General features: G+C 44.7%; 2 protein-coding genes and 6 non-coding genes across 11 annotated transcripts; 5 read left to right on the plus strand and 3 right to left on the minus strand.

The window, feature by feature from the left end:
* Positions 1-1099: 1099 nt before the first annotated feature.
* KIF2C (kinesin family member 2C) lies at positions 1100-19551 on the minus strand. Of its 4 annotated transcripts, XM_086841310.1 has the most exons (22): positions 18715-19551; positions 18513-18607; positions 16644-16745; positions 16378-16426; positions 14559-14600; positions 13601-13720; positions 12748-12864; positions 11795-11895; positions 11446-11541; positions 10460-10514; positions 10214-10376; positions 9845-9935; positions 8158-8221; positions 6939-7030; positions 6554-6696; positions 4962-5166; positions 4394-4504; positions 3816-3883; positions 2490-2592; positions 2296-2412; positions 1816-1942; positions 1100-1633 (listed from the first exon to the last, which is right to left on the minus strand). In XM_086841310.1, the coding sequence occupies exons 1-22, from the start codon at positions 18776-18778 to the stop codon at positions 1557-1559; spliced, it is 2202 nt and encodes a 733-aa protein (XP_086697436.1). In that variant the 5' UTR covers positions 18779-19551; the 3' UTR covers positions 1100-1556. The 4 variants fall into 4 exon arrangements, with proteins under 4 accessions (XP_086697436.1, XP_086697437.1, XP_086697438.1 ...); XM_086841311.1 differs by lacking the exon at positions 14559-14600 and having other exon boundaries at positions 18715-19545; XM_086841312.1 differs by lacking the exon at positions 12748-12864 and having other exon boundaries at positions 18715-19527.
* Positions 19220-19334, minus strand: LOC147651710 (U5 spliceosomal RNA). Its single transcript, XR_015274182.1, has one exon. It is a non-coding gene; the product is annotated as a U5 spliceosomal RNA (small nuclear RNA).
* Positions 19552-21191: 1640 nt separating the features above from the next.
* On the minus strand, positions 21192-21306 carry LOC111933180 (U5 spliceosomal RNA). Its single transcript, XR_002866550.1, has one exon. It is a non-coding gene; the product is annotated as a U5 spliceosomal RNA (small nuclear RNA).
* Positions 21307-21561: 255 nt separating this feature from the next.
* RPS8 (ribosomal protein S8) lies at positions 21562-26573 on the plus strand. The gene is made up of 6 exons (XM_086841315.1): positions 21562-21995; positions 22790-22896; positions 23279-23378; positions 24705-24880; positions 25811-25940; positions 26411-26573. The coding sequence occupies exons 1-6, from the start codon at positions 21992-21994 to the stop codon at positions 26518-26520; spliced, it is 627 nt and encodes a 208-aa protein (XP_086697441.1). The 5' UTR covers positions 21562-21991; the 3' UTR covers positions 26521-26573.
* LOC111933182 (small nucleolar RNA SNORD55/SNORD39) lies at positions 22637-22721 on the plus strand. The gene has a single exon (XR_002866552.1). It is a non-coding gene; the product is annotated as a small nucleolar RNA SNORD55/SNORD39 (small nucleolar RNA).
* On the plus strand, positions 23079-23182 carry LOC111933185 (small nucleolar RNA SNORD46). Its single transcript, XR_002866555.1, has one exon. It is a non-coding gene; the product is annotated as a small nucleolar RNA SNORD46 (small nucleolar RNA).
* On the plus strand, positions 25124-25196 carry LOC111933183 (small nucleolar RNA SNORD38). The gene has a single exon (XR_002866553.1). It is a non-coding gene; the product is annotated as a small nucleolar RNA SNORD38 (small nucleolar RNA).
* On the plus strand, positions 26194-26265 carry LOC111933184 (small nucleolar RNA SNORD38). The gene has a single exon (XR_002866554.1). It is a non-coding gene; the product is annotated as a small nucleolar RNA SNORD38 (small nucleolar RNA).
* Positions 26574-26926: the final 353 nt, after the last annotated feature.

Here is a 26926-nt window from a genome sequence, read left to right on the forward strand (position 1 = left end):
GGAGCTGATGGCCTGCAGATCAGGTCTCTAACTCCTAAGGTGGATAAAGGGAAAATAAGCAATGTTAGGCACAGAGGGAAGGTAGTGGCAATACTTTATTCCTTACACAGGGAAAGGCTAGATAATCCAAGAGTACTAACACCTGAAGTAGAACAGGATTGTCTTGCTTTTGTCCAAACGTAGTAGGGCATAACAGCCCTTCTGCTCTGGCTGTGCCATCTTAGTGTGATGCAGGCAGAGCCCAGGTCCAAGTCAGCTTCCACACTTCAGAAACCCTCAGAGCACTCAGCCCCAGTATGCTCCCAGAACCTAAGACGTTGAGCACAAAGTGCCCCAGCTGTGGAGAAGGACCATGCCTGGGTTGAAGTATCCCTTCTTTAAATGCTTGTGACTGATGTTTGCTTACATCCCTCAAAGATCCCTAGCTCTTTTGCTGTCTGTTCCAGGCCAGCCCTGAAACATAGCACACAATTGATCCAGCCCAGGTTGAGTAACTGGCCTTCAAGTTAGTTGGCATCTCCAGACATACAGCAAGGATGCAGTCCACAGATGGCAGATGCAGAGCTGGGGTGGGGCTCTGTCACTTAAATTACACCCTTGACTTTCAAAGGGAGAAGGTAGCTATAAGAAAAGAAGGAGTAATGGTAGAGGGTCCCTTTGTGATCTGATGTTTGGATACCTGCATCCTGTGTTGCTGAACCTATTGCTCACAACTATTTTGTGCTTTTGAGGACAAATGCTGAACTGAGCTGAATAAATGAGAAAGAGCAAATGCCTTACAACTGCTCCTCCCCTAACCTGCTCTTTCCCAAAGGAAAGGTCTGCAGGGCAATCTGGACCCAGGCTGCACACAAGGGCCATGGGAGCAGATAGCTACACCTAAGCCAGCTTCCCGCGTTAGGAGTTCCCAGCAGCATCTCAAAATTAAGAGACAAAACATATTTTGAGTGATTTTTATGTAAACATTACAATATAAAGACTTTGAAAAGAAACTTCATCCAAGAAAACAGCCTCCCTACCAACAACCAGCCAGTCTTTAGGAGCTGTTAAACTTTACCAAAATCAGGAAGAAATATTTTTTATAGGACAGATAAGATAATGAGATCCAAGAGCATTTATTTATTCAACTTCTTAAAATACTGGTTTTAACAATCACATAGTCCATTCTCTTTCTATAAAAGCAAAACCTTCAACAGTTTTGCAATGTTTTAAGCATATCTGGAAAAGGTTATGTGTATACATAACCTATACATATGTATTTAGTTCTCTTAGGGGAGACCAGTGTCACTAGCAAAGGGCCAAATGCCAAATATCTCAGGCAGACTGCAGACTCTCAGGCCCCCTACCCAAGCCTTGCAGTAGGTGCATTTTAGCACTTTTCTGAGTACCCTGATTCAGGCTATGAAGAAAAAGACTGCTGTGTTCACTGCCCTTGGGCATATGACCTGCAGATACCCTACAACATTTAAAACAGGAGTCATACAAACCACTGACAAACATGCAAGACAAGACAAGTGCATGCAACATTGCTTGTGAACCAGGTTTTGCTATAATGACTAAGGCCTCTGCTGGCTTATCTGCTTGCTGGCTTGCTCCTCCAGTTGCATGGCAGTTCCCAGGGCATCCAGTGTTTCTGTAAAGAAAGGTAAAAACAACAGGGCGACTGATCAACTCTCCAGTCCAGCCGTCGCTCTCAGAAGACCTCAGAGCTACGCAGGACTGGGTGCTCAAACCCCCACAGGTATGCTGGTGTTACTTCCAGGTCTTTGGAAAAGCATTAGTGACAGTCATAGTCAGATATAGGCTCTAACATACCTCTGACACTGAGGAAATTTCTTGAGCTGTCCTCCACAAAGTACTTAGCTCTGCTCACAAAGGTCTCAAGATCATAATCTGGCTTCTCTGTGATTCCCAAGAGGTAGTCAAGTTCAGTAGTCATTCTCTGTATTTACAAGGATAACAGTGATTAGAAACGGACTTCCTGGAAATTCAGTTAGTTTCTTCAAATCTGGCAGTCTAATCAACATAGATGAGCTTCTACAGACCAGGAGCAGTCAGTGCTCATTAGCAGCAAGTAGAGGTTATTTGGAGGGGAAAGGGAACTGGCAAAAACAGTGGAATGCCCCAGTTTAACCAGCTGGGCCAGAAAAGACAGGGAAAAGTTGGCAGTGAGGAAAAAGTAACACCACTGGTACAGCATCTTGCATTGCTGCCCCAGCAGCACTTGGCTCAGACAAAGCAAGCCGCTATCAACATATAGAAGGTGGCCTGAGCTGGGTTTGCTGTTTCCCATACCTGTCTCAGTTCTCTGAGCTGTTCTATAACCTTCTCCTCCCGTTCACTAATTTGAGCCATAACCTCTCGATAGCTGAACATGTGGGGAGAGAGTTCCTCTTCCTCATCCTTGGAGAGCTGCAAGAAACAGCCCAGGTAAGAACAACAAGTTGTTCCCAGCTTTTGAGTTCTGTTTAGCCACTGCACACACATACATTGAATTCAAGACCTGAGCCTTCTGTACTGGTCTCAATCTCCTCAGTCTCCATTTGATTCTGAGTTTCACTACCTCCATCATGAGGGCTGAGCTCTTTCACTCTGCAACAAGAAGATTTGTCACTCAAATTCATCTTTTGTCAGTTTCTCAGCTACAGCATCACAAAGCAGCTACTGCAATCAATCAGTGCTCAGCAAGAATCAATCAGTTGCACTTTAAAAGTTGCACAGTTACCATCCCCAGAACAGGCTTATGTGGGCAGAAACCCCTGAATACTATAGAAAGGAAAGCCAGGAGATGTTTGTTAAGGAAACTTTCCTGTCTGGACATTCAGGAGCCACTCTGGCAGTTCACACTCACATCAGTTGAGCTAGGACTGAAATCCCTTCACAGTGGGTGGTACATACACCTCATACGCAGTCCCTTAGGTCATGTGTGTGACTATGCTATAGTATATATACTATGAAGTTTACTGTCTTAGATTCTTAAGTATGTTAAATATTTGTAAGTTAGGCCTGTAAATGAGCTACTGTTGTGCTTATAGTAAGTTCAATAGAATCTTATGTTGACTTATTTAAATTAATTAGGCTATGGATTAAGTGCAGTTAAAATCTTGAGGCCTAAACTGTTGGTCAAATCCAGGACTATGTTTGACAAGGGGAGGTCACATGAGCCTTATGACTCAAGGGGAGGGTCTCCCTTAGTCCTTTTCATCCTTACTCTGTCTTTTTCTATTCTTACCCATTTTTCTATTCCCCAGGCTTCCAGGAAGATAATTTTAAGTTGGTTTAGTTTTAGATTGATTGATTTTAGTCAATTTTCTTCTCTGTGTGCTTTAACTACCTAGTAAGTAGTAGAGTGAACTTTGCCAACAAAGTTTGTCTTTCATTTAATTTTAAACCTGCTTTTGCTGCTACCTTTGCCAGCGATTCTTTGAGTGAACTAAAACATTTACGATGCATTCTTAGCACACCCTTATAGATGGGTCACAAAGTGCTACAAAAAGTAAAAGGCATGGAGGCAACCATTCAGGACGGGGTGTAAACTCCCTATGAGAACCAGGGCAGTCTGAAGTCTAGCATGAGAGATTCCTTTGAGGAAAGAAGACATTACTCATGGTCTTACATCATCTCTACTATGTCTCACACAAAACACCCAGGTTAGTTTCATATGACAGCTCTAAGATACTTCGCTCCTAACAACCATCCTCCAGGTTGCCAATATAAGCAATACAAGAGAACTTGAGGTTCCAAAGGTCAGAGTTAAAGCAGCTGAAACACCTTGTACAATATGATTCAAATCCCCAGGTCAGAAAGGCCATTACCTGTCAGCATATCTCAGTGTGTTTAAGGTGTACTCACACGAACTCATGCCTGGAGAAATCATTGCTATCTGCAAACACAAAAGAAACCTTAGTGACATATCTGACTTTTGCTCATTAATGTTCCTACAGATCTCACCACACAGCTGGGACATTTGAGGACAAAGGGCTAGAGTTGAGACAGCCAAGTCCATTTTTCTTTATGGATTCTGTGGGAAATGCCAGCATCCCTGCAACCAACTTTCCACTGTCTTTGTGTGCACCTGCTATGCCTCACCATCCACAGAAAGCAAAGCCCTTTGAGAGTATATCAGGCTCTCTTGCAGATTCACTGTATTAAAAAGACTTCCTGCCCTTCTTCTACTGGAGTTGGGCATAACTCACCAATTTATTATCTCACTCACCATGGGCAAGTTTCCATGAGGAAAATGTTTAGTCTTTTGGGTGGTTTTTTTTGTTGGTTTGTTTTTTTAAAAATATCTAAAGCTTTCTGACTTAAAAAAACCTTTGCTCTAGAGAACATGCAGCTATTTTGTCAAATTATAGAATGTGAGCAGTGTGCTTGACTTGTACATACTCACCATGCAGGTCCTTGAGTTTGCTCCTATGAAAGAGTCTCTTAGCACCTGTGTCAGCTTGCTCTCCCGAAAAGGGGTATGAGACTTGTTCTGCCCTAAAGCTCGGATGCACTCCTACAAAAAAAAAAAAAAAAAAAGTCTTTTGAATGCAGAATTAGCACCTCTCTTCAAACAGCTCTGCAAGCTATCAACCACCAACTGCTGGTAAACCCAACAGGCTGGCAAACAGTTGCATGTATTGCTCTAAGTTCTTCATTGTCTTTAAAATATACTTCAGGTATCTGACTGTCTCAAGGCAGTAGGTATAGCCATCATATGCCACAAACCACCCCCCAAAAAAAGCCAACTTGAACAACGCTTGAAATAGCTATACCAATGTCTGACAAGACTGCACTACTTTCCTGGAAACATTCTAAATGGAAGTATACTCTATTTTTAGGTTGATCACATTCTAAACTTGTACCTTTTTGGTTGTTCTTCCCTTGTACTGGAAAGAAACAGAATAGATAAGCCTAGAGTTGAACAGAATCCACGTGTGTATTATCACTCTGCTCCAGGAGCTGTAGCTCACCTTCAAAGCCAGCAAGCTCTTATTGATTTCAGCACCTTCCATCCGTGTCTGCCGATCAGCACTAGATGTGTCTGCACCCCTTTCATTTCCTGCCAGATCCACCAAGGAAAATTTGCCAATCATTTGTCCTCTTCGGCGCAGTATGATTTGGAAGCAGGCATGTGACCGTGAAGAGCTGGCATTTGCAAAAGTGTGCCCAGATGTCCTACAGCAAAGATGCAAACAAGACTTAGAAAAGTGTCACAGAAGACAACAGGTCCTGACAGCATAAGATAAGACCTGTAGCCATTTAACTATCCTCCTAGGCTTTATCCCCTGCTTTTATACTTTAAGTTTGTGTGAATTATGGAATTGCTTCTGATCTGAGAGCACCAAACTACTTGTGAAAAATATGAACCTACACCCTGGCTATGGAAATTTAAGGCTATTTAAGCCACCTGGCTCAACTCAGCCAGCCTACATTGGATGCCTAAATGCTAAAGCCTCGCATGCATTTGAGCTGGAAGTCACACCTTCAGCACACTACATGTCATTTTCCTAATGCATCTGCCATTATACAGTAAGCTCAGCCAAGCTCCCCACTAAACAGCATTAAGCTGTACTAGCACATTACAATCATGATAAATCCCTTTCTCCAGCCAAGCTGGCTTGGCACTTCACCTCTGCTGTGCAGCTGCACCTGCCCCATCACTACAAAGCACAGAATGACATCTTTTAATTTAAATCTCCCTGTGACCATCACTATCATTTATTCCCTGAGAATGCTGGCAGGTTCACTGCTCCACCCTCGTCCCTACTACTGAGGAAAAAGGAGGGAGGAGGGAGTAGCCTGAAATGTAAAACCAGTTCATAAACTGCCAGCCAAAAAAAGGATGCACAGAATGCTGAATAAGCTTTTAGGATGTGCATATTTGCCCACACGGTGCAGTACAGAAGCCAAAGAGCTCTCATTTGCCTATGAACATTTCCACAGCAGTTGCAACCTAACTGAAGCAGATAACACCCAGTAATACAGATTTTAGTACCAATTAAAGATATCAGTATGATGGCAGAGCTGCCCCTACCACAGCCTTTCTTGCCAGGATGATGCTCCAAACCTACAGCTGTCCCTTAGCACCTGCTTTCAAGGATTCTTTCGACAAGATTCCTGAACAACTTGCAGTATTTTTGTTGCCTTTGGAATAGCTCATCTGGCCTGCAGTTAAGCCAAACCATTTTTGCAACTATGGTTCATACCAGACACTGTTCCTTAATCTTACAAGCCCACAGGGAGCTACCTGTATTCCTGTAAACTAGCTGATACTTCTAGAAAGGTGGCCATCTCCTCATGTGAATGTTTTCTTTTATTGGAGTTGCATGAGGACATATGGACGAGGAGTTCTGACATTTTTCTATGGAAGGCACCCACTCCCCTTCTAGTCCTTTGTTCTGTAACCGCTTCCTGGTATTCATGCAGAGGTGCTGCTCAGTGCCTTTACTGGGAACAAGCTTCTGTTTAAGACTCAAAGCACCAGCTACAGGCATCATATGTTTGTCTAAACATGGAGATACAACAGGACATGACTCCTCTTATAGGTTTTAAGTCACCAAACCTGCAGGCACTGCCAATCGTAATCATTCTGATGACATCCTCAGCACAGCTAACTGGTTTTTCTTGGAGACCAACAACCTGGACCTGTTGCTTGCCATCCTCCAGGACTCGAAGCTTGGCTTTCTTATTCAAGAGGTCAAACACCTATATTTAGGCAAAAAGATTAAGGCAAATGTGAACAAGGACTCCTTGTGAGTATTTTTCCCTGTCTTTATACAAAGCTATATAGAAACAGCATCTTTAACACAGACATCGAAGTCAATTCCAAATTCAACACCAATAAAAACAGAATACAGAGAACTATTGCAAGTATTAAGTTTGACTCAGGTACTTATGAAATATTCAACCAAAGAAATCAGGTAAAGATTTAAAAATAAAGGTCTTACTTTTCCATTGTATATTTCAAAGAAAGTCACATAGACTTCCAGATTCTGATTCCTGTACCTGGGCTGGTTTAGGAGGAGGAAGACATCTTGTGCTAGTGAGGAAAGACAGAAGTTCAGTTAACTGGTTTAAAACACATTCTAGTTGCTACTTGATCTACTTTCAAACACTGCACAGCTATAAGGCAGTGTCTAGCACTGAGTGACAGTCATCCAAACAAATGCTAACAATCAGTGCAGTGCTACCATCTGGAGAACAGATTCAGCAGCATCCTTACCCAGGGACTGAAAACAGGGAAATACAAGAGTTTCAACTGCTAATGCCACCCACAGACAACAATCCTTACTGCTCTGAGGGAACACTGGGATCCTCTATTGTTTTGGACACGCCTGAAAAAGTCACGTGTTTGTGTTTCAAGTGCATGTTACAGAAAGTCTAGAAAACATGCACCCTGAACATCTGCATTGCAGAGGTTTGGAGACAATATGCCAGATTAGTTGACCCTGGGGCTGGATCCAGTGCAGCTTTTCACAGTTAGGCTTCAGACCTTGAAGCTGAGCTGAAAAAGCAAAAACTCCTTGAGGGCCAGTCATAACTATTTTTCAGAGATCAGCCAATAGTTGTTCCTGGTTCAGCTGACTTGCTGCTGACTAGGTTCACACTTTCTAAAGGGAAGGTAAAAGTCAGGTTTCATGGTACTTTCCAGGCATTTTATATCAAGGAGGGACTTCTAAGCATCTGTTTTCTGAAATAATTTTGGACATGCCGGGTTTTTTTGCATTTAAGGCTTATAGGAAGAAACACAAGACATACATCCTTTTGCATAAAAAGTTTTCAATCACAAATGGGTAGAGTTATGTTATACTCATATGTCTGAGACAAAAGCAAAGCAGAAGAATCAAAATTTAATGGTTCTGCACTGTAAATACCCAATTAGAAACTGTGTCATCTCTTTGTATCAGAAACAAGTATCTTCTGATGAGTTCAGTATGGATGTAGACACTTACAGGCTAGAGGAAAAATATTTTGTGAAACGAATGAAAAAATAATCATACCTCCTTCAAACACCAGGTACCACCAGTGCTCTTATTATTGAAAACACAAATACTTTATGTATCTTCTACTGGACATGTTTAAAATAACCATACAAAATCAGATCTTATCTAGTTAAGAAAAACAAGTATTAATTTTATTTTTGTATCCTTAGAAGAATCAACTTACAGGCAAAAGCATATATGCCCTGTGAGGCATTCTGGGTTCTCCCAGAGAAGTCTCCACCCATAGTCTGTCAAGAGAAAAGGCCAAAGGTCAAGCATGGCACTAACAAGTCAGCCTATCAATTCTTAGACCCAAAACCAGACTAGGAAGTTACCACAGATAAACCACAATGCCAGCAGGAGTACTGGAATGCAGTACTAAGTTAGCTTGCAGCTTCCCTATCAGTTCAGAAAGATCTCACCTACACAAAGCAGTGCACCTGTAAGGCTCTGGGGTGCAGAGTCAAAGCAGTTGTTCCTCCAAGCAAACTGCTTTGATAGTGCAACCAAACAGCCTCTAGACAGGTAAAACAAAGCTTCATTTGTTAGGATTTAGGTTGAATAACATTATTGCAGCTACTTGCAAAAGTTAACATGACATGAAAGTACAAATTTAGAGCAGACAATACCTGTAACTCCTTTGACCAAAGTATCTTTAATCACAACAAAGTTTTCAGTTAGTGCTATCCTAGTGATTTGCTCTACCACTGTTACTTAAAACACAGCTCAATCCCATGACATATTCTCAGTCTACCAGAGTTTAATGTGCAGCACTCCAGTCTCAAAGCACAGCTGTTGTCCCTGCACCAGTTCTGCCCTAGGACGTGAAAGGGAAAGTAACTTCACCTGTGATTTTAGTGCATCACAGCTGTGTTACTGTAACAATCCTCAGGTAAGCAGGTTTCTCTAGCCTTTCCAGTGCAATGAAGGCAGCCTGTGCTCAAACTTCTATAAAGCTCAACTTTTTGTCTGGATTACCGGAGAATATCTACAACGCACTACATAACACTAAAGATAGGAGGTCCTAGCCTAAAACTTGCCTCTAACACTGAATGACAGCAGTGACTGATTACTCAAAGCAGTGCGTTAGCTCAGTCCAGTGCAGATCACTGTGGTTTGAGGTGAACGCTTCTTGCGGAACAGGAGAGCACATTTGACTCCACTATTGTGCTGTGAGAATTCTTCCCCATAGTTCCCAGAAGAAGAAAGTTAAAGACAACACAGCTGTTGAAAATTTAGAGCAAGCTTTCTCTTTTGAGACAAAAGAACTTTCACAACCCTTGAAACTGCAACTGTTAGACTGGAAGGAGTGGTTAGAAAGCAAACACACTAACTCACCCACCTCACAAACAATACCAGATCACTTAAATGTTTATGTGCATCAAGAGGCTTATTCTTACGTAACTGCTGAATTCCTTGGAATGCCTTCAAGCTCAAAGCATAGGATAGACAGTAGCCTTTGTCCCAGATGTAGACTAATAGCCCCACTTTACAGATAGGAGTTAAACAGCAACAGGCACTTGAGGCAAGGACTAGCCATGACTAAAACTAACATACCAGGACATCCTAAATCTTTCAAAGACAACTTTTCTTTTTTCTAAAGAGAAAAAAAATCTTTTTCTATTTCTTATTTCTAAAAGGATTTTTTCTAAATATTTTGAAAAGCAGTACAATTCTCCTCACAACCTCCAAGGAAGCCTACTAGTACATAAAGCTACAGAAAAAGAGTTAACATCTTACAAAGTATTAGCTTTAAGACAACAAAACCAAGGTCCAAGCCTCTTACACAGCCCTACTAGTGCTCAAACATTGGGGAGCTTTGAAATACTTTATCAAAGCTAGAAAATTTATGACCTTGGAGAAAAACTTACATGTGTCTTCCCACTGCCTGTCTGGCCATATGCAAAGCATGTCGCCTTCCCACCCTCAAAGATGGTCTCTACAAGAGGTCTAGCAGTGAATCTGAATATTCAAAAGATAAAAAGTAGTTAAAGCAAATATTTCCTGCACTGCTTCATCATCATCAGTTTTAACAAGAAAAGAAACTCAAAAAAATCAAATCCTTAGGCAATCAGCAAGGCTATGCCAAAAATAAGCCTTAGACTTTTCAGTCCTTTGGCTTCCTCCAAAAAGGATTCTAATACTTATTTCAAGTAAGAGTTTCTTTAAGCTTAGACACCATCTAGCTATAGCTCTATGCTTTTATCTGAAAGTCATTTCCAGTGAGCAGCAAGCATTACCTGTATACCATTTCATTCGAAGAAGTTTCATCAAATGAAAAGTCAAATCTAAATGTTTGGGTTTCAAGGTATTTTGTTAGGTCCACTTTCTGCTTTGGCTCATGCACCATCAAGACACACTTGCTCGGAACAGTAACCACATCACATTCCTTTTTTAGAAGTTCTGTTGACAGAAAAGACCCTCAGTTTTAACAAAAATTAACAAAGTCAAACTGATCAAGACAGCTGTTTGGTCAGTACACTCACCTTGCCTATTGAGAGGACGCTTTCTCACACAGACACAAATCCTGTGCTCTTCTATCTAAAAGAAAAGTAAGAAAATAAGTAATTATTTCCCAATTACACTTTATTACAGAGAGATCCAATGCTCCCTCGCATCCATTTTGTAACATGCTGATCAGAGTTTCTGCTGCTTCTTCTGAGCTGAAAGGGATGCAGAGACATCAGTCTTGAAGTGCACTTCGTGTAAAAGCAACACTACAAATAATTTCTCTTTATGCAGCATTCTCCAACACATAAGATGGGAATGCTTTCCAGCAAAATTTTTGATAACAATACTGCAGTTATGGGCAAATAATTAATCAGACAAATTAATAATTTCATTTACCCAAGAGGTTTTTGGTGACTTGGAGTTTTTTACTGATGCAGCAAGTTGAACTATTTGTACAGCACAGCTACACATTCAGTTGAGTTGGGAAGTGTATATGCCATTGGGTGAGACAGAAGGCAAAGGTAACAAGCTCTTCTCCTGTCACACAGTGATACATACACAGCATTTTTAATGGCTGAGTGTACTGACCAAGTCAGGGTTCTCTAGTTTTCAACCTCTTTTTACTTCCTCCACTTTTTAACCTATTTAAAACTGCTTAACATATTACTTATATTGACATGTTCTGTAATAGTTAATTTTATCTATTATCTATATTAATTTTATCTATATCTACTTCTACAACAGTGGCTGTGCCACTTACAAACTGATGGTCATATATCATTGCATGATAATTGCTGAACCACAGGCTTTTCACTAGTGACACAAAGTAAAACAAGACAGCTTAGCCCTAAATAGGAAAGCCAAGTGACCTCACAGATACCAGCAACTTCCTCAAGCTCACAATATGCTCGGATGATTCCCAAGGTGCAGTGATGCACCAACTGCTCGATGCCAACATTTTCAGTGCAAAATAGAGAAGTCTGTCTACAGGCTGCAGTTAGTAGCCTCAGTATTTACTTACTGGATCACTTATAGATATTGGCTGGCAGTTTAAAGTTTCTCTGAATTCCTTGATCATACGCGCAAACTCCCAGTTTGGACAGGTGCTGTCAAAGTCCTGCACGGAAAAACCATGGATGTGAATGTAATTGATCTGTTACAGCAGAAAAAGGCCCCAGAGCCTATTAAACAAGCAGCTGTATGCAATTCAAAGCATCTTACAAGATTTACAATTTTCTGAAACCAGAATCAATCCATCCTTATGTACAGCTTTCTAAGAACAAAGCCTGTCCAAAATGTTTTGATTTCAACTACTGTATTACAGTGTCATATAGAATCTCCCCTTACAAGTGTATTGTAGAGTACTCCACCTGTGCTCGTTTGATCCTGATTTCACTCATTTGAGCTCTCTTTTCTTCTCTCTTGTTTCTCATTTTCTCCATCTCTTTCACAATGTTAGATCTTCTTCGAACTGCATAAAATAAAAACAATTTCTTGGATTAAAATTTCATACTCGATTTTAAGCACAAATACTTCTACCTATCCAGGTTGCTGACAGACTAACTCATACAGGAAATAACCATCTTCCGAAACCGAAAGTGAAACTGAAACCGAAACTGAAACAGAAACTGAAACTGAAACCTAGAACCCTGATCTAGAACCGTAACCTAGAACCCCAACCGAGACCCGTAACCGAGACCCGTAACCGAGACCCGTAACCGAGACCCGTAACCGAGACCCGTAACCGAGACCCGTAACCGAGACCCGTAACCTAGAACCCTGACCTAGAACCCTGACCTAGAACCCTGACCTAGAACCCTGACCTAGAACCCTGACCTAGAACCCTGACCTAGAACCCTGACCTAGAACCCTGACCTAGAACCCTGACCTTCAATGTCCAGTTAAATATGGCAGCCGCTAAGTATTCTCGGTTAAATACGGCGGCGCTTTGTATATCCGGCAAAAACATGGCGGCACACGTCTGTTTCCGGTTCAAAATGGCCGCGCCCTGTATTTCCGGGAAAAACATGGCCGCGCCCTGTATTTCCGGGAAAAACATGGCCATTCATTTTGCAGCACTTCCTTCCCAAGCCAGATCTAACTATCACAGAAACTGCCTTGGAAGTCCCACTACCACCCTAAAGCAAAGGCAGCATTTCTGAAGCAATATCATTATAACAGAATTACACATCTGTAATAAAAAAAAGATATTCTGTCTTGCTGCCAAAGTCACCTTTTCAAAGCTTTAGTCTCTGAGTACATAAAGCAGCAATCACATAGTGATTGACTGATGAGTCAGTCTTTATCCACTGCTCCCTGGTACCTGGGCTCTCTGAAGAGCTTGTCCTAGCAGCAGGCAGATGATTCTCTGTATTTTCATTTACACTTGACTGGGAGGCTTCTGGAATACAACCCAGCCCTCTAGCCCTGGTTTGGCCAGCTGCAGAAAGAAGCCAGACCAAAACCAATAATTAGATTGCAAAGATCAAGAATAATTTTGTAATTTGTAAAGCCTCATAGACCACAGGCATTTCTCAACTCCTGCAGCAGGAGAGAGAACTATCTAAAACCTGTGGTAAATCTACAAGTAAACGTTTAAATCCTCTACCAGTCACCAACTTTTACACAGTGCTGCAAATCAAGGTCAAACCAACTAGACAAGAAGTTAGTATCAAGCCTCTTATTTCAGTGTTTTTATAGAGCTTAACATGAAAGGCATGCCCTCAGCTATTCATAAGGTAGCCTAGTAAAATAAATAACTACAATTTTGTAATTCAAGGATGCTCAAGTTCTTGATGCACTCAACCAGTTCAGGTAAAACTACAACCAGTGTAGTTACAGGGTGTGTTGTCAGCAGTGTTAAGTCACTTCTCTTCCCACTCTAGCCCCATGAATACCATTTTATGCCATTAAGCAGATACGGTATCTACCCATCTTGCCCAGCCACAGCTCTCTGGCTAAGAGAGTATATCATTATGCACAACACTGTTTCAAAGTCCTTTAGAAAATATTTCAGGTAGGAGCCCTGGATATTTGCATAGTGGCAAACCTCTAGGTCTCTCATTTTACCTATGAAAGAGTTCAGGCTGCTCTCCCACTGGGATTTGAATAATTAAATGCACACAAAGTGAAAACTGTTTCACACTAAGAATTCACTGGAACGTTTCTCCACTCACCAGGAAGTGACACATATTTTCTGGTTTGCAAAGAAGTGCAGGGATCTACTGCCATCTCATCTTCCTGGAAGCTGCACTGGGATTCTGTGATAGCAGACATCCTGGAACGGCCACGCACAGCTTTGGAAAGAGGAATCCAGGGACACTTAGACACTTGCAATAATAATTGCTCACAAAGTACAGAGCAGTGGAGAGCAAGGTGTGGTTAAAAGGATCTTTTCCATTATCAAAATGCAAGACAAAGCAATGCATGTGGGTGAAAAGTGATCAATAAACACACCACTACAAAAAAGCAATCAGTTCATTCCAGATTTGCAATTCCAGTGAATTTCTTTCAGATCCCACTAAGGACTCACATAAGGATATGGCAGTTCCAGCACCTTAACACTTAATGCCTAGGAAGGAGGAAGTTTCAAGGCAGAGAATCACTAAATCCTCTGAAGCTTCACACTTGCAGGGCTGTATGAATTAATTCTTTGATGGTAACAAGGGTGCAGCAGCCTGGCAACTGGCCATGGGCAGCACCGTGCCCACCCACAGGCTGTGTGTGGTGTACAGTAGGCTGTGGCACTAGATTCAGTTAAAAGACTCTGTATAACCACAACAGCAAATATTTGAAAAAGGTCCCTTTCTACGCAGTCTCCATTTTCACATGTCAAGGTATTTCTTTCACTGAGATAAAGTCCTTCACAAAGCCTCCTAGGGGAAGGATTGGAATGTTTGCTTCAATAGATTTGTTAAAAAAAAAAAAGCAAATCTGGTACGAAAAAGGGAAGTGATATGCAAAAGGAAGAACTCCTTGCATCTCTCATGACCAGCAACTATTAGAATTTATCCAGAAAGAATCACTATTATTACAAAGGACACCAAATCTGTTGGAGACCAAGGGTTCATTTCCATTCTGAACTAAATTTCTTAGAACCATTCCCAAAATTCTTTGCTCCTGTTAACTCTTTACCTTGAATCTTCTGCTCATGTGCAGAGACATTAGGTGTGACTGCTGCAATTTTAGAAACAAAAAGCATCAGTTGTGTTATACTCAAAAACGGCATTTTATTCCATTTCCTCTTGTCCCACATGCCCAGACCTGATCCTATCTCACACTCAGCAGCACTGTTTCTATAAATGCTGGTGCTTCTGGACAGGTAGATTAACTGGAGCATTCACTCCATCTAAATGGGTTTGATTCAAGTGATTCTTGTATGTGAGGATATTCAGCATTGTCAAAAATTCCTATTGATTTGTGGGACTAAAGCAATATTTGTTTCTTAATAATCTATTTCTTAACTAATTCTGAAAGCAGAATGCTTCTAGTGCTTCTGCTTTCCTTCTTTTCTGAAGAAGATGGAGATAGACACCTGCTGATCTTCTTTAATTTGTTTAGTCTAAGAACAAGTCTGAAGTCAATGATAGCTTTCTAATTGGTGCAGTGCAGAGCTTGCAATAGGGCAGATACTCTGACACTCCTAGGCTTTAGCTAGTTATAACAACAGAAATTATTTGATTAATACTGAAAACACTGCTGCTCTTAAGTTCTGAGCAGGTCTTCAGGGATGGGACTGTGCCAATAGGACAGGCAACAGATATTTTAGATATGCAGTTAGATTCTATACTTCAGAAGGGCTGTGACCTCTATAAGGACATCTTTCCATCAAGCAGTGACTGGATTAACACACCTTGTGTTTTCCAGCTGCCTATCCAGTTCTATTAACAGACCTATATATAGACAGTCATGACTTTATGACATCATTTTGCTTGTCAGTTCATAACATTTATGGAGTTCTCTGAATTTGAGAAAGATCAGGATACTCTGATACAGAACAACTTCTTAACATTAGGATTCTTGGACAGCTCCTGCCTCTTTGATGCCAGGGAATTTGTACTGTTGTCTTCTGGGACCAGCTTACCAGTCTTGCATTGCATGCAACACAAGAGGCCAGACAAGCCCAGACGTTTTGTTTACAGCTCCATTGAATGGAGAAGCACAAGTTTTGGCTAAATATGCACTTTAAGAGAATCATTAAATTAGTAATCATTCAACCTCAGCATCATACAGTGTATTATAAATAGACCTGTAATGCTACCATTTGCAATTCAAAAAGCCTAAAGAATCAGCTAATAAAGCTAAGAGAAGGTAGAAAATAGGCATTTTCTACCTCCTGACACCTCAAGAAGAACAATTTCTTAGCAATCCCACACTGACATCTCTATCTATTCTTCTGGCTTTGCTCAAAACATTGTGCTGACATGCAATCAGGGAGCTGGGCACATCAGCTGGCACTTTGGCTGCCTGCTCTGAAACGTCTCCAAGCATAAAGCTCTACTTATTGTCTAGGGAGACTGCTTGATGAGGAGACATACATTTGTCACCACTATTTCCTTCTTGTCCTTTCCACTCTCATTCTGACACTTTTAATCTTAATAATTGCCACTTAACTGCTGTTGTTTGTGGCATTTGCAAAGGTCCATACAGAACTTTAAAACTCGATACAACAGCAACTGCCTAGTGACATTTAAAGCAGGGAATAACTACAGCAATACTGGAGAAGAGGAGAACACATCAACAAACCCCAGCTCAGAGGAACAGGACAGCAACCTGTTAGAAGTGTTCCTGCCCTCAGGAGTCCAAAGACTCATATGAGACAGTAACCTCTTTGTCAGCACTGCCTGAATGAGCAGCCTTATGAGGCACTAAAGTACAATATTGTGGCTACCATGAACAACCAGCACGATTGCACAAGGGTATAGCAGAGAAAAAAAAAAAGACATTTTCTCACCTTCCCGTGGAGCAGGAATTTTTGAAAGAGTTGTTCTACGCTTCTGTTTCTGAAAAGCAAGGAATGCTGTAAGCAATTGGAGTAAGCAGCAAACACCAAGCACTGCTCTTCAGGGCAACATCAATACAACAAGAATTTCTGACCAAAGCCTAACTATGAGACAGAAAAGACATGTGAGAAATCTCAAACTTTAAGACTGAGAGTATTATACATAAGACCTATGCATCAGTAACTTACAAGAAACTAAACTACTTTAAAGCACTTACCTGTAAAGTTACATTGAAAGGCAAAGGAACATTTTCTTTCACATCAGGAGGAGGTAGCTCTAATAATTCAGGATTTATTGCAATCACATCATTAATATCAACCTGCAAGAGCAAAGGCAGGATTTTATATAGTAGAAGAATGGTGCTACCACTTAGGGATTGCTTTTTTCTAATCTGGGCTCTCAGTGAAGGCTAATAAACTGGACCCACTGCTAAATGTTACATTAAAATTGCTTAGAAGAGCAAAACAGTAGTTCCCATTCCATTTGAACAATCTGATACACCTAAGTACACCAGAAAAAATATGTTAGTTAAGCCATTTACCCTCATCTGCCAAACACCACACAGCTCTGCAGGTGCCATAGAGCACTTCTGAAGGACAAAGCCCATTTGGCATCCCCTGCTCTAATCTCCCACTGCTAATCTTAGTAAATCTCAGCAACTCTGTGACTTCAGTGCTAGGTGAGCATTAAGTGTTTACTGTGTGATTGTGCTTACTGAAATAAACGTCAAAGAGCTGCTTAGACTCTGGGAAATTAAGGATTCAGCATTTAATCCATAGCTTAATTCACCTGCATCTTCACTCACTACTGCAAACAATTTCACCTAGGGAAACCACTATCACTTCCTGACTGACCCTCACGTGAAATCATAATCCTGCTTTCATCTCATCATGAGGCACCCTGGCAAAGACAGGGATAGGGCAGGCTCAAGCACAAATACCACAACTCAGTCTCTGTTCCATTTTTCAAAACTAAGTTTACTGAAGAGATTGAAAGCACCTGTACACAAAAATTCCAACAGCTTACAACTAGAATTCACCTAACAAGGCAATACAAACACCACCAGGAAGTTCTTGAGTTCTTAATTGACTCTGGAATTATTTAAGTAAGAGTCCATGAAAACATAAGAAAGCAAGTAGATGAAGCTCTCTAAAATGTGAAAATACCACTTTCTAGTGTAAGAGAAGTAATTGATGAAGTCTAATTCATGTGAAATTGGTTAGCAGCTAATTGGAAAATTAATTAGCTCAGAAACAGGTATGTGGTCAATATAAGTTTGTGTAAGCATGTGCATAGTGTACATACACAAGCATATAAAAAAATTGCTGGATTTTGAAGTATCCTTCCTAAAGATTTAATACCTTAGCACATACATGCAATTTAGCCAAGAATTATATCTGAATCCGTATATTTTTTTTATTTCAATGCAGCAGGCACATGCACAGAGCAAGATTAGGTTTCAAACAATCAGCCAATGGCAACTTTTAAGATTTGCACTGAAATCCAGAGTCTGCACCTTTCTAGAGACACCAGAAGGACAATTACATTTGCTGAGTATCAGACTTAAGTGTCAGGATTTCAGCCGCATCACCTTCAAATGCCCCAGACTTTCCTCCCTCCCATCCTATTTCACACTGTATTTATTTCATATTGGTGCAGAGATTGAGGAAATCAAACCCAGCTCTGTTAACACAGCACCTTATTAGCAACAGATTTTAAAGAACGTCTAAATGCCATAGCATAAAACATGGAAAGACAACAAAGAGCCCACAGAGCTAGAAAACTGGAATCTTGGGACATTCAGCAAGAGGCCCAACAACTCCTTGACCCCTCTGAAGGGCAAAGGGTGCAGCTTTGGTACTGCAGCTCTCACACCTTACCTTGGCACACCCAGAGCATTGCCTTCATTATGTATAAAACAAGCGGAGCGAGCTGCAGCAGCGCAGGACAAGCACTGCCCACCCAGCGGGGAAGAAGAGCTGGGCCACGCCTGAGGAGCCTTGAGCTTCCCGGGGCCCATCCCGCCGGGGCCCAGGGGCGTTGGAGCACCCGGGGAAGGAAGGGACCGCGAGCAGCCGTCACTCACCTCCTTGCCTTTGGTGGCGCCGCCCTCAGGCCACTCCACGGTCACGCAGGAGTGCTCTACGTTCACTACCTTCACCGTTGCCTTATGGATTAAGCCTGGAAAAAGCCGGCATTGAGCCCAAACCCGGCCGCCACACGGCGCCCAGACTCCCATGGGCGGCGGCGGCCGGGACACTGCAGACTCCCCATTCCCCCCTCCTCACCACTGCTCCGCTGGATGTTAATAACGGCGCCGGGATGGACGTTGCGATAGAGGCGGGAGTCCATGGCACGGGCACAGGGACTGGAACCACGTCCGGCCCCAGCAGCGAAACACCCACCCGGCAACCGCCGCCGGTTTAAACGCCGCGCGCCGGCGTGCCGCGGGGGCTGCCGGGAGTCCAGGCGGGACTACATTTCCCGGCAGGCCAGGCGGCAGGCTGTCGGGAGATGTAGTCCCGGGGAAGGAGAGCGGCGTGATCGGCCCTGTTGAGTGAGTGCGGCTTGGGGCGGGCGGAGGCACCGCTCCCGGGAAGGGCCGCGAGGGGCTCCAGCTGTTGCTGAACAGGACAAACTTGGGGCTGGTGGAATATTGGGGTGCAGGTGACGCAGAAGTTGGGCAAAGCTGGAGAGTGTCAGTACACAGCGGCACTGAAATATTTCAACGAACCTGAGACACCTTTAGGTGAAATGTTAGAACTTAATCTATTTTTGAACCATGTAAGGGATAGCTCCACCGAAGTGGAGCCTCAAAAAATTTCTCGACACTCGTGCCTGTTCCTCTCCACGGAAATCTTTAGTAAAAGGCGAAAGATTTATACGATCTGAAGAGAAACCAGAGTATGCTTAACAGCCTCCACCCCGACATACCCCACGTCTGCTCCACCCTACAAAAGTCAGGGCGACCCTCGCCTCCCCCGCCGCTCCCGGCCCCGCACCCTCGGCCCGGCCCCGGGGGTCGGATACACCGGACAGCCCCCACGGCCCGGGCGGGGCAGCGGCGGCAGCACCGGACAGCAGCGGGGCCGGCCACCGGCGGGACCGCGGAGCACCCTGGGTATGCAAATCAGGCCGGCTCCGGGGCGGGGCGGACGCAGCCTCCGCTGGGCTCGCGGGTCCCCGTCGTGCTCCAACTCCGGCTGGGAGCGAGCTGAAGCCTCTCGCTCGCTGCCCCACCCCGCGGGAGGGGCAGAAGTGAAAAACTCATGGGTTGAGACTAAGGAGTTTAATAATTAAAGCAAAATAGTATTAATATAAAAACTGTAAGAAAAATAAAATAAAATTACAGAATGGTCTGGGTTGGAAGGGACCTTAAAGATCATCTCATTCCCATCCCTGTGCCTTGAGCAGGTACACCTCCTAGTAGACCAGATCGCTCAAAGCCTTATCCAACCCGGTCTTGAGCACTTCCAGGGATAGGCCAGTCACAACTTCCCTGGGCAACCCATTCCAGTGCCTCACTACCCTCCCAGTAAAGAATTACTTTCAAATATTAAATCTAAATCTCTCCTCTTTTAATTTTAAAACGTTCTCTTTTTTTTTTTTTTTTCACAGGCCATCTGTAAGTATTGGAAGGTATGGGGAATGAAACAGGGAGTCCAGTGGAACTGATAAAGGAGCCTGATTGGGCAGAAACTGTGGGAGAGACAGACACAGATAAGTACTCCCTGGGCAATAAGTGACCAAGATCCACGTGAAATTTTGTGATAAGATAATGTTACCAGGTAAAGTGATATCATGAAGAATGTGTAACCAACGGGAAATTTTTACCAAAAATAGAACCCTATATAAGTGCCATACAAGTAAAGCCCTATATAAATGCCTTGTATACTCAATAAAATTGGCTTCTGATCTCAACTTGGATGGCCCTGTCTCTCATTTGGTAATATAAGGCCTCAATAAGAGCTCTCCAAAGCCTTTTCTTTTCCAGGCTCAACAACCCTAGTGTCTCAGCCTGTCTTCACAGGAGAGAGGCTCCAGCCCTCTGATCATCTTCATAGCCTCCTCTGGATTTGCTCCAACATATCCATGTCTTTCCTGTACTGGGGACCAGAGAGATGGATTTGGCAGCAAAAGGGCAGAATTGCCTCCCCTGACCTGCTGCCCAGGATGCTTTCTGGGCTGCAACTGTTCGCTCTTAGTTCACATCCAGCTTTTCACCCATAAGAACCCCCACTTCCTTCTCAGCAGGGCTGTTCTCAGGGAGTTTTCCAGTCCATATTCTCCAGTTCTTGTGTCTGGGATTGTCCAGACCCACAGGCAGCACGGGGCACTTGGACTTGTTGAACTTCATGGGGTTCTTGCGGGCCCAAGTTTGTCCAGGTCCCCATAACTGGCTCTCTGTCCTTCAAGTGTGTCACCCGCACCACTCACCTTGCAAACTGCCTGCGGGTGCACTCACTCCCAGTGTCGGTATCATTGATAAAGACATTAAAAGCCCAAGTCAGTCCCAAGCCACAGCGTTTGTCACCCGTCTCCACCTGGATATAATGTCAATGCCCACAGCACCCTGGCCGCACCCACCCAGCTAATTGCTATAATCCACCCGTGAAACCTGGACATAAATGATAGCAGAGCACCCAATTATCTCTTTTTCTAATTTGTATGCAACCTACACAATTACATCTATCTCCCTGTCACCTCCGCCAGGACTTTCCCAGCACCTTTCGCTTTGTATCTGTTTTTGAACCAAATAAGGGATAGCTCCACCGAAGTGGAGCCTCAAAAAATTTCTCGACACTCGTGCCTGTTCCTCTCCACGGAAATCTTTAGTAAAAGGCGAAAGATTTATACGATCTGAAGAGAAACCAGAGTATGCCCTCAGCTCCCCTCCCGCGGATACCGTCTCTCAGCTACTCCTGTCTAGGACATGGCGACTGTGGGGCTTGCTCTGTCCTGGACCTCCCGCCGCCCCGGTCTGTCCCTGTGGCTCGGCCATGGATCCAGCCCGCTCCCGGACGCGGCAGTCCCGGAGAGCGGGGCGGAAAGCGCGACCGGGCCCGCTCCGCCGCCGCGCGGTGCACTCTGGGTACCGACAAAAATCTGAATACTAATCCCGGATATGCTAATGAGACAGGGCTGCGCACCGGGCATGCAAATGATCCAGAATACTCATGTGCATATGCTAATGAGGCTACCGCGACTTGCAGCCCGCGTGTGAGGAGGCTGTTGCGCTCGCTCAGCCCCACCGCTGGACGCCGGGCCCTGGGCCCTGTCTGGAGGCGTTCGCGGGGTGAGCCGCGGAACAGGAAGAACGGGCCTGCGGCAGAGACCCCTGACAATGCCCGCTCCGTGCCGGGCCCGCGGGCGCAGCCGTCCCCGCAGGCACAGCCGCCCCCGCAGGCCGTCGCCATTGTCCGCCGGCTCCCGTCGGCGCCGCGTCTCCAGGCAACGGCGTGCACCTCGCTCTGGCGGCGCGGTGACGTCACCGCATCGCGAGAGCTCGTCCCGCCAAGCCGCCCCGCGAGCTTCCGCCCCGCCTCTTTGCGCCGGTGCCGCGCCATGGGTGAGTGCAGGGGCCCCGGGCCTACCGACATCCGCCGCCATCTGCCCGCTGCAGCACCGCATCCGCCCTGCTCTCCCCCGGGTGGCAAGCGGGGGCTGCCGCCGCCCTGCTCCGTCCGCCATGGGAGCGGCTGCGGTAGTGCCGAGCCGCTAGCGGGGGGAGGGTGACCGGGCCCAACATGGCGGCTGGTGGATGATAGGGCGGACGGCCTCTTCTCGCCGTGCCTTGATTTCCTGCAGATCCCGAGCGCTGGGCTCGCTCCCGGTGTCTGCTGCAGATGAGCAGATGCGGGTGAGGGGGAACACTGAGGCGGTTGGCAGCTTGTGCCTTTGCGGGAGGTGGCGTGTTCTGCAGAGATGGTCCCCGTTGGGGACCCAGCAGGCTGAGTTGATTTGGGGTGTCTCTCGTAGGGGCTCAGCGGACAGGTGGGATGGGGGTCCCTTCCTATAGCAGACCTCCCACATCCTGCCGGTAGCGTAGGATGATTGCTGTAGCGTGCCTGTCAGATCGGCGTCGGGCGCTTCCCAGAGAGTGCCCAGCACGCGAGGTACGTTGGGAGGCAGCTTCCCAAAGAGCACGCGGAACAGGGGGTCTGTGTGCTTGTCACAGCTCTGCTGTAAGGGACGCGTTCGGGGCACATCTGAGTATCAATGATGAAGCTTCTCTAACTGCTGCATAAGGCTGAGTGCACTGTGCGGATACCAACCTTGGAGAGCTGAGGACTCAGAACCGCGCCCTGCTGCTGCAGCCGGACGGGCTCGTGGCACCCTCTGACCACACTGCTCTCCATTCAGGTATCTCCAGGGACAACTGGCACAAGCGTCGCAAGACTGGGGGCAAGAGGAAGCCCTACCATAAGAAGAGGAAGTATGAGTTGGGGCGACCTCCCGCCAACACTAAGGTGAGTGGTTGGGCGAGGTTAGTCAGAATCTTGTTTTCAAACTCGAGTTACTGCTCTTGTGCTAATAGAGGTTTAAATACCTGCTGTTTGGTGTGGGATTGAATACCTGACCCTACTTCTCTAAAAGGTGCTTTTGCCCTTCTGCCGATGGAAAGCAGTGATACATTTTTGCAGAAAGAGGCAATTGGAATGATGAAGCTTTCACCTTAGGTAGATGCAGCAGACCGTTCTGGTCATTTACTGTGTCTGCCGATGCTGGGGTTTGTCATAGTTACACTGACCACATTGCCTTCGAGGTTAGGACTCTGTTGTGCTCCTGAAAGAGCAGGGCCGTGCAACTTCTGAGCACCAACGGCAGCCTGGTGTTTGTTTCTGACTGCAGATTGGCCCACGCCGGATTCACACTGTCAGGGTTCGTGGGGGCAATAAGAAGTACCGAGCCCTTCGGTTGGATGTCGGCAACTTCTCCTGGGGGTCAGAATGTAAGTATGTGATGAGACCTGCGCTGGTCTGCAGTACTGCTGCAGAGTAGAAGGATGCAAACATGGATTTGTGGGCTTGGATTGAACATCCTGGAGGTGGCAGCTGAAGCGGCATGCATGGTGATGAGGATAACTTTGACCTTACGTGGCCTTAGGGGACTTGGAGTTCCACTAAGTTCACAGTGATAGGAGTGTCATAGTTACACTGAGTGACATGCTTACCTAACTATGGGGGAGAGGGGCTAAAGATGAACTGAAAATCTATATATGAGTAGTTCTTCATAAATTAAAGTTTTGTTCGTAACTAAAAGTAAAGTGATGTTGTGCAACAGAGAAAGGTGCTCAGTATGCTTGTGAGAAGGTCTGACCCTAGGACAGTGTTAATTAGCATGTGCAATTTCATATTTCTGCTTTGCTAAGCAAAAGTGGAAAGCCCAGAAACAAGAGGGGGATTCTGTAATATTTCCCCTGAGCAAGGTGGGTTTTCTTTGCTTTGCAGACTGACAACAGTATCACTTGAACCTGGGCCCAGTCAGGGTTCTGAGTAGGATAGTAAAACAGCACCGCAGTAAGGAAGGTGGTGGGTTAGTGACCTGCATGGTGTGAGGGGACAGGACTTGCTTTCAGTTATCTCAGAGCATTATTGTCTGTGCAGTGAAAAGTACAGTCAGTATTGCAAATATGAAGAGGCTGAGTGCACCTTGCACAAGAATGAGGTACGTGAGGGAAGGGAGAAAACCCATCCATCTTGTGAATGATCTTAGTGGATGTGGAGGGCTATTTCCAGAGAAGGTGACTGCTAAATAGTCAAATCTGGTATCTAAGACTGTATACTTCAGGTGGGTCTTGGAAAGGTGAAAACATTAGCTTCCCTTCTCAATTTACTCCTATGGAAATGGTTTCTGAAATGTGTTGCAGGGCAATCCTGCTCAGTGTGGCTTAAATGAGTAATTCTATCAAGTGGATACAGCATTGAGCCCTGTGTACAGTGTCACTTGGCATCTACTGATCTTGCAGTCTGGAATACTATTTTCTAGGATTGCTTAGATACTTTTGAGATGAGTTACAGCAAGGCCACTGATCTGGTTTTTCATGTAGGAGGGATTTAATTTTCAGGTGTAGATTTCTGTCCTAGCAACAGAAAGTTTAACTGACAAAAAATAGATGCATCTTTTAGTTAAATTTAATTCAGTGCCAGGCAGCCTGGAGGATACTGGATGTGGTGTTGAGTGCAAAATCATTTTAATGGTATGTGTGAGATGCTATGAACTATATACTCAGCTGCCTGATCCCTGTAGGTCTGAACCCATGCTCTTCTTTTGAAAGGCTGCACTCGCAAGACCAGAATTATTGATGTTGTGTACAACGCTTCCAACAACGAGCTGGTGCGGACAAAGACCCTGGTGAAGAACTGCATCGTGCTCATTGACAGCACCCCATACCGGCAGTGGTATGAGGCCCACTATGCCCTGCCCCTCGGACGCAAGAAGGGCGCCAAACTGGTACGTCTGAGGTTGTACTTTTGGCTCCTGGCAGAGCAGAGTCTGCAGCCAGAGGCAGTTACCCATCCTGAGCAGACACTGCCTGCCAGAATAGGGTTAGGTACCCAGCATTGGTTGTCCAAGTTGTGTTCCTATAGGTTTCCAGGATAAGTCTGGATCTCTTAATGGAGTGCTCAATAGCAGGAGCTCTCCCAGAAGCATAACACCCATTTGTGCACAAGGACCTGCCTGTCAGATCTTTGTCTTCTAATGATGATACCTTTGTCCAGTTCTGCTACTGAAGGGACAGCGATGACAATTTAGGATGCTGAGGAAGACTTTGTAGGTTCGGTTCTTGTGCTGGGCAGTGATTGCTTTGGTGAGAAGCTTGGGGATTGCTAATTGAACTTCAGGGTGTTTTTAGGTGTCTTAGAACTACACTGAGCCATTAATCTAAGAATCAAACGTCAAACTGCTAGAAGGTATTTAAAATCCAACCTGTAGCTTACAGGTTAATCTTTGCATTTAAAGCAATGCAGTTCTCGTTTGGGTGCTGTGTAGTGCAGAAGCATCTGCCTGAGCTTGTACCACAACCAAGTGCTTTCATTATTTCTGCAGAGGGAAAGAGTATTCACTGCTTTTTGTAGGAGGATTGATTCACCAGGGAAACCTTTGCACTTTCATTGACTTGAGAACACAGCCTTCCCTAGGGCACTGTGCTCAGTTGTCAGCAGTGACTCTACTTAGCAGTATTACATTTCTTGGTCTGAAAAGTGAAATGCAGCACCTGGTTCTGTGAGATCAAAGTATTTGTACCTCAGCCAGGTATGGCTTTGAAAACAGTACAGTGCTGAGAATACAAGGGTTTCCTTCACAGTAATGGAAAACACCTTTGTTAGTGGAGGGTGGCCATTTGTTAAACAATTTTTTTGCTTTTGGTCTTGGGTTTAGACTCCTGAAGAGGAGGAAATACTGAACAAGAAGCGTTCAAAGAAGATCCAGAAAAAATACGATGAGCGAAAGAAGAATGCCAAGATAGCAAGTATTCTTGAGGAGCAGTTCCAGCAAGGAAAGCTACTTGGTGAGTCCCTGGCAGCATTAATGTAACTTGCTCTTCTGTCTTCTCCAGAGATACCCCCTTTGTGGCAGGATGGGGAAATCTGGCTAGCTAGGCTCCTGCAGTTGATTATTCCTCTTGGGGCTTTGAGAAAGAAATGGGGCTCAGGACTAGCAAAATGAGGACATGTGTCCTCACAAAATGAGGAAAAATGTGCTGCAGGCATCTAAGATCTTTGATGTTTCAAACTCTGGCAAACAGTTGAGTGTTCTGAAGTCTTCTGGTGATGAGACCTTTGTCCAGTTCTGCTACTGAACCCAAGCGATGACAGTTTGGAGATCTGAGGAGGACTTCGTTAGGGACCGCAGCAGCGCAGCTTCCAGAGCACGGTGCCTCAGGCAGGGGTGCTGCAGAGAGGCTGCATGCAGTGTTCTTCAGTGTGTGCACTGGGGTGGGAAATGGCCAAACTTTAACTGAATGACTTCTCCTTGCAGCCTGCATTGCCTCCAGACCTGGACAGTGTGGCCGAGCTGATGGCTACGTGTTGGAAGGCAAGGAATTAGAGTTCTACTTGAGGAAGATCAAGGCCAGAAAAGGCAAATGAATAAAAATTACTGTGCTAAGAGAACGAATAAAACCAAGAGTCTACTATGGTAACAGGTTGTGTGCTCATTTGTGTGTGCAGTGTGGTGGGGGCTTCTGTAGCTGCACCTGCCTTGTAATATGTGGAGAAAGATGGAACTCTAGGAATCTCTGCTTCCTTTAATGTCTTCTGGCAAAACCTGACCCTGCATGTGCTCAACTAAAACATCTCCACGGATTCTAAGTGTCTTTCAGGACCAAGTGTGTATGTGAAAAAGAGTTGTCAGAATTGGCAGAAGTGGAGAATGTGTAATATAGGAAAGCTGTGACAAGGAGGAAGGTGAAACTGTTCACCCTCATTAAGAGTTCTGGGTTCCTGGGAGCTCCTGAGGTATGCACAATTCTCCCCACTGTTCCTGTGTTGTGTT

Source organism: Cyanistes caeruleus, chromosome 9 (assembly GCF_971803275.1).
Source record: "Cyanistes caeruleus chromosome 9, bCyaCae1.hap1.1, whole genome shotgun sequence".
Taxonomy (NCBI): Eukaryota; Metazoa; Chordata; class Aves; order Passeriformes; family Paridae; genus Cyanistes; species Cyanistes caeruleus.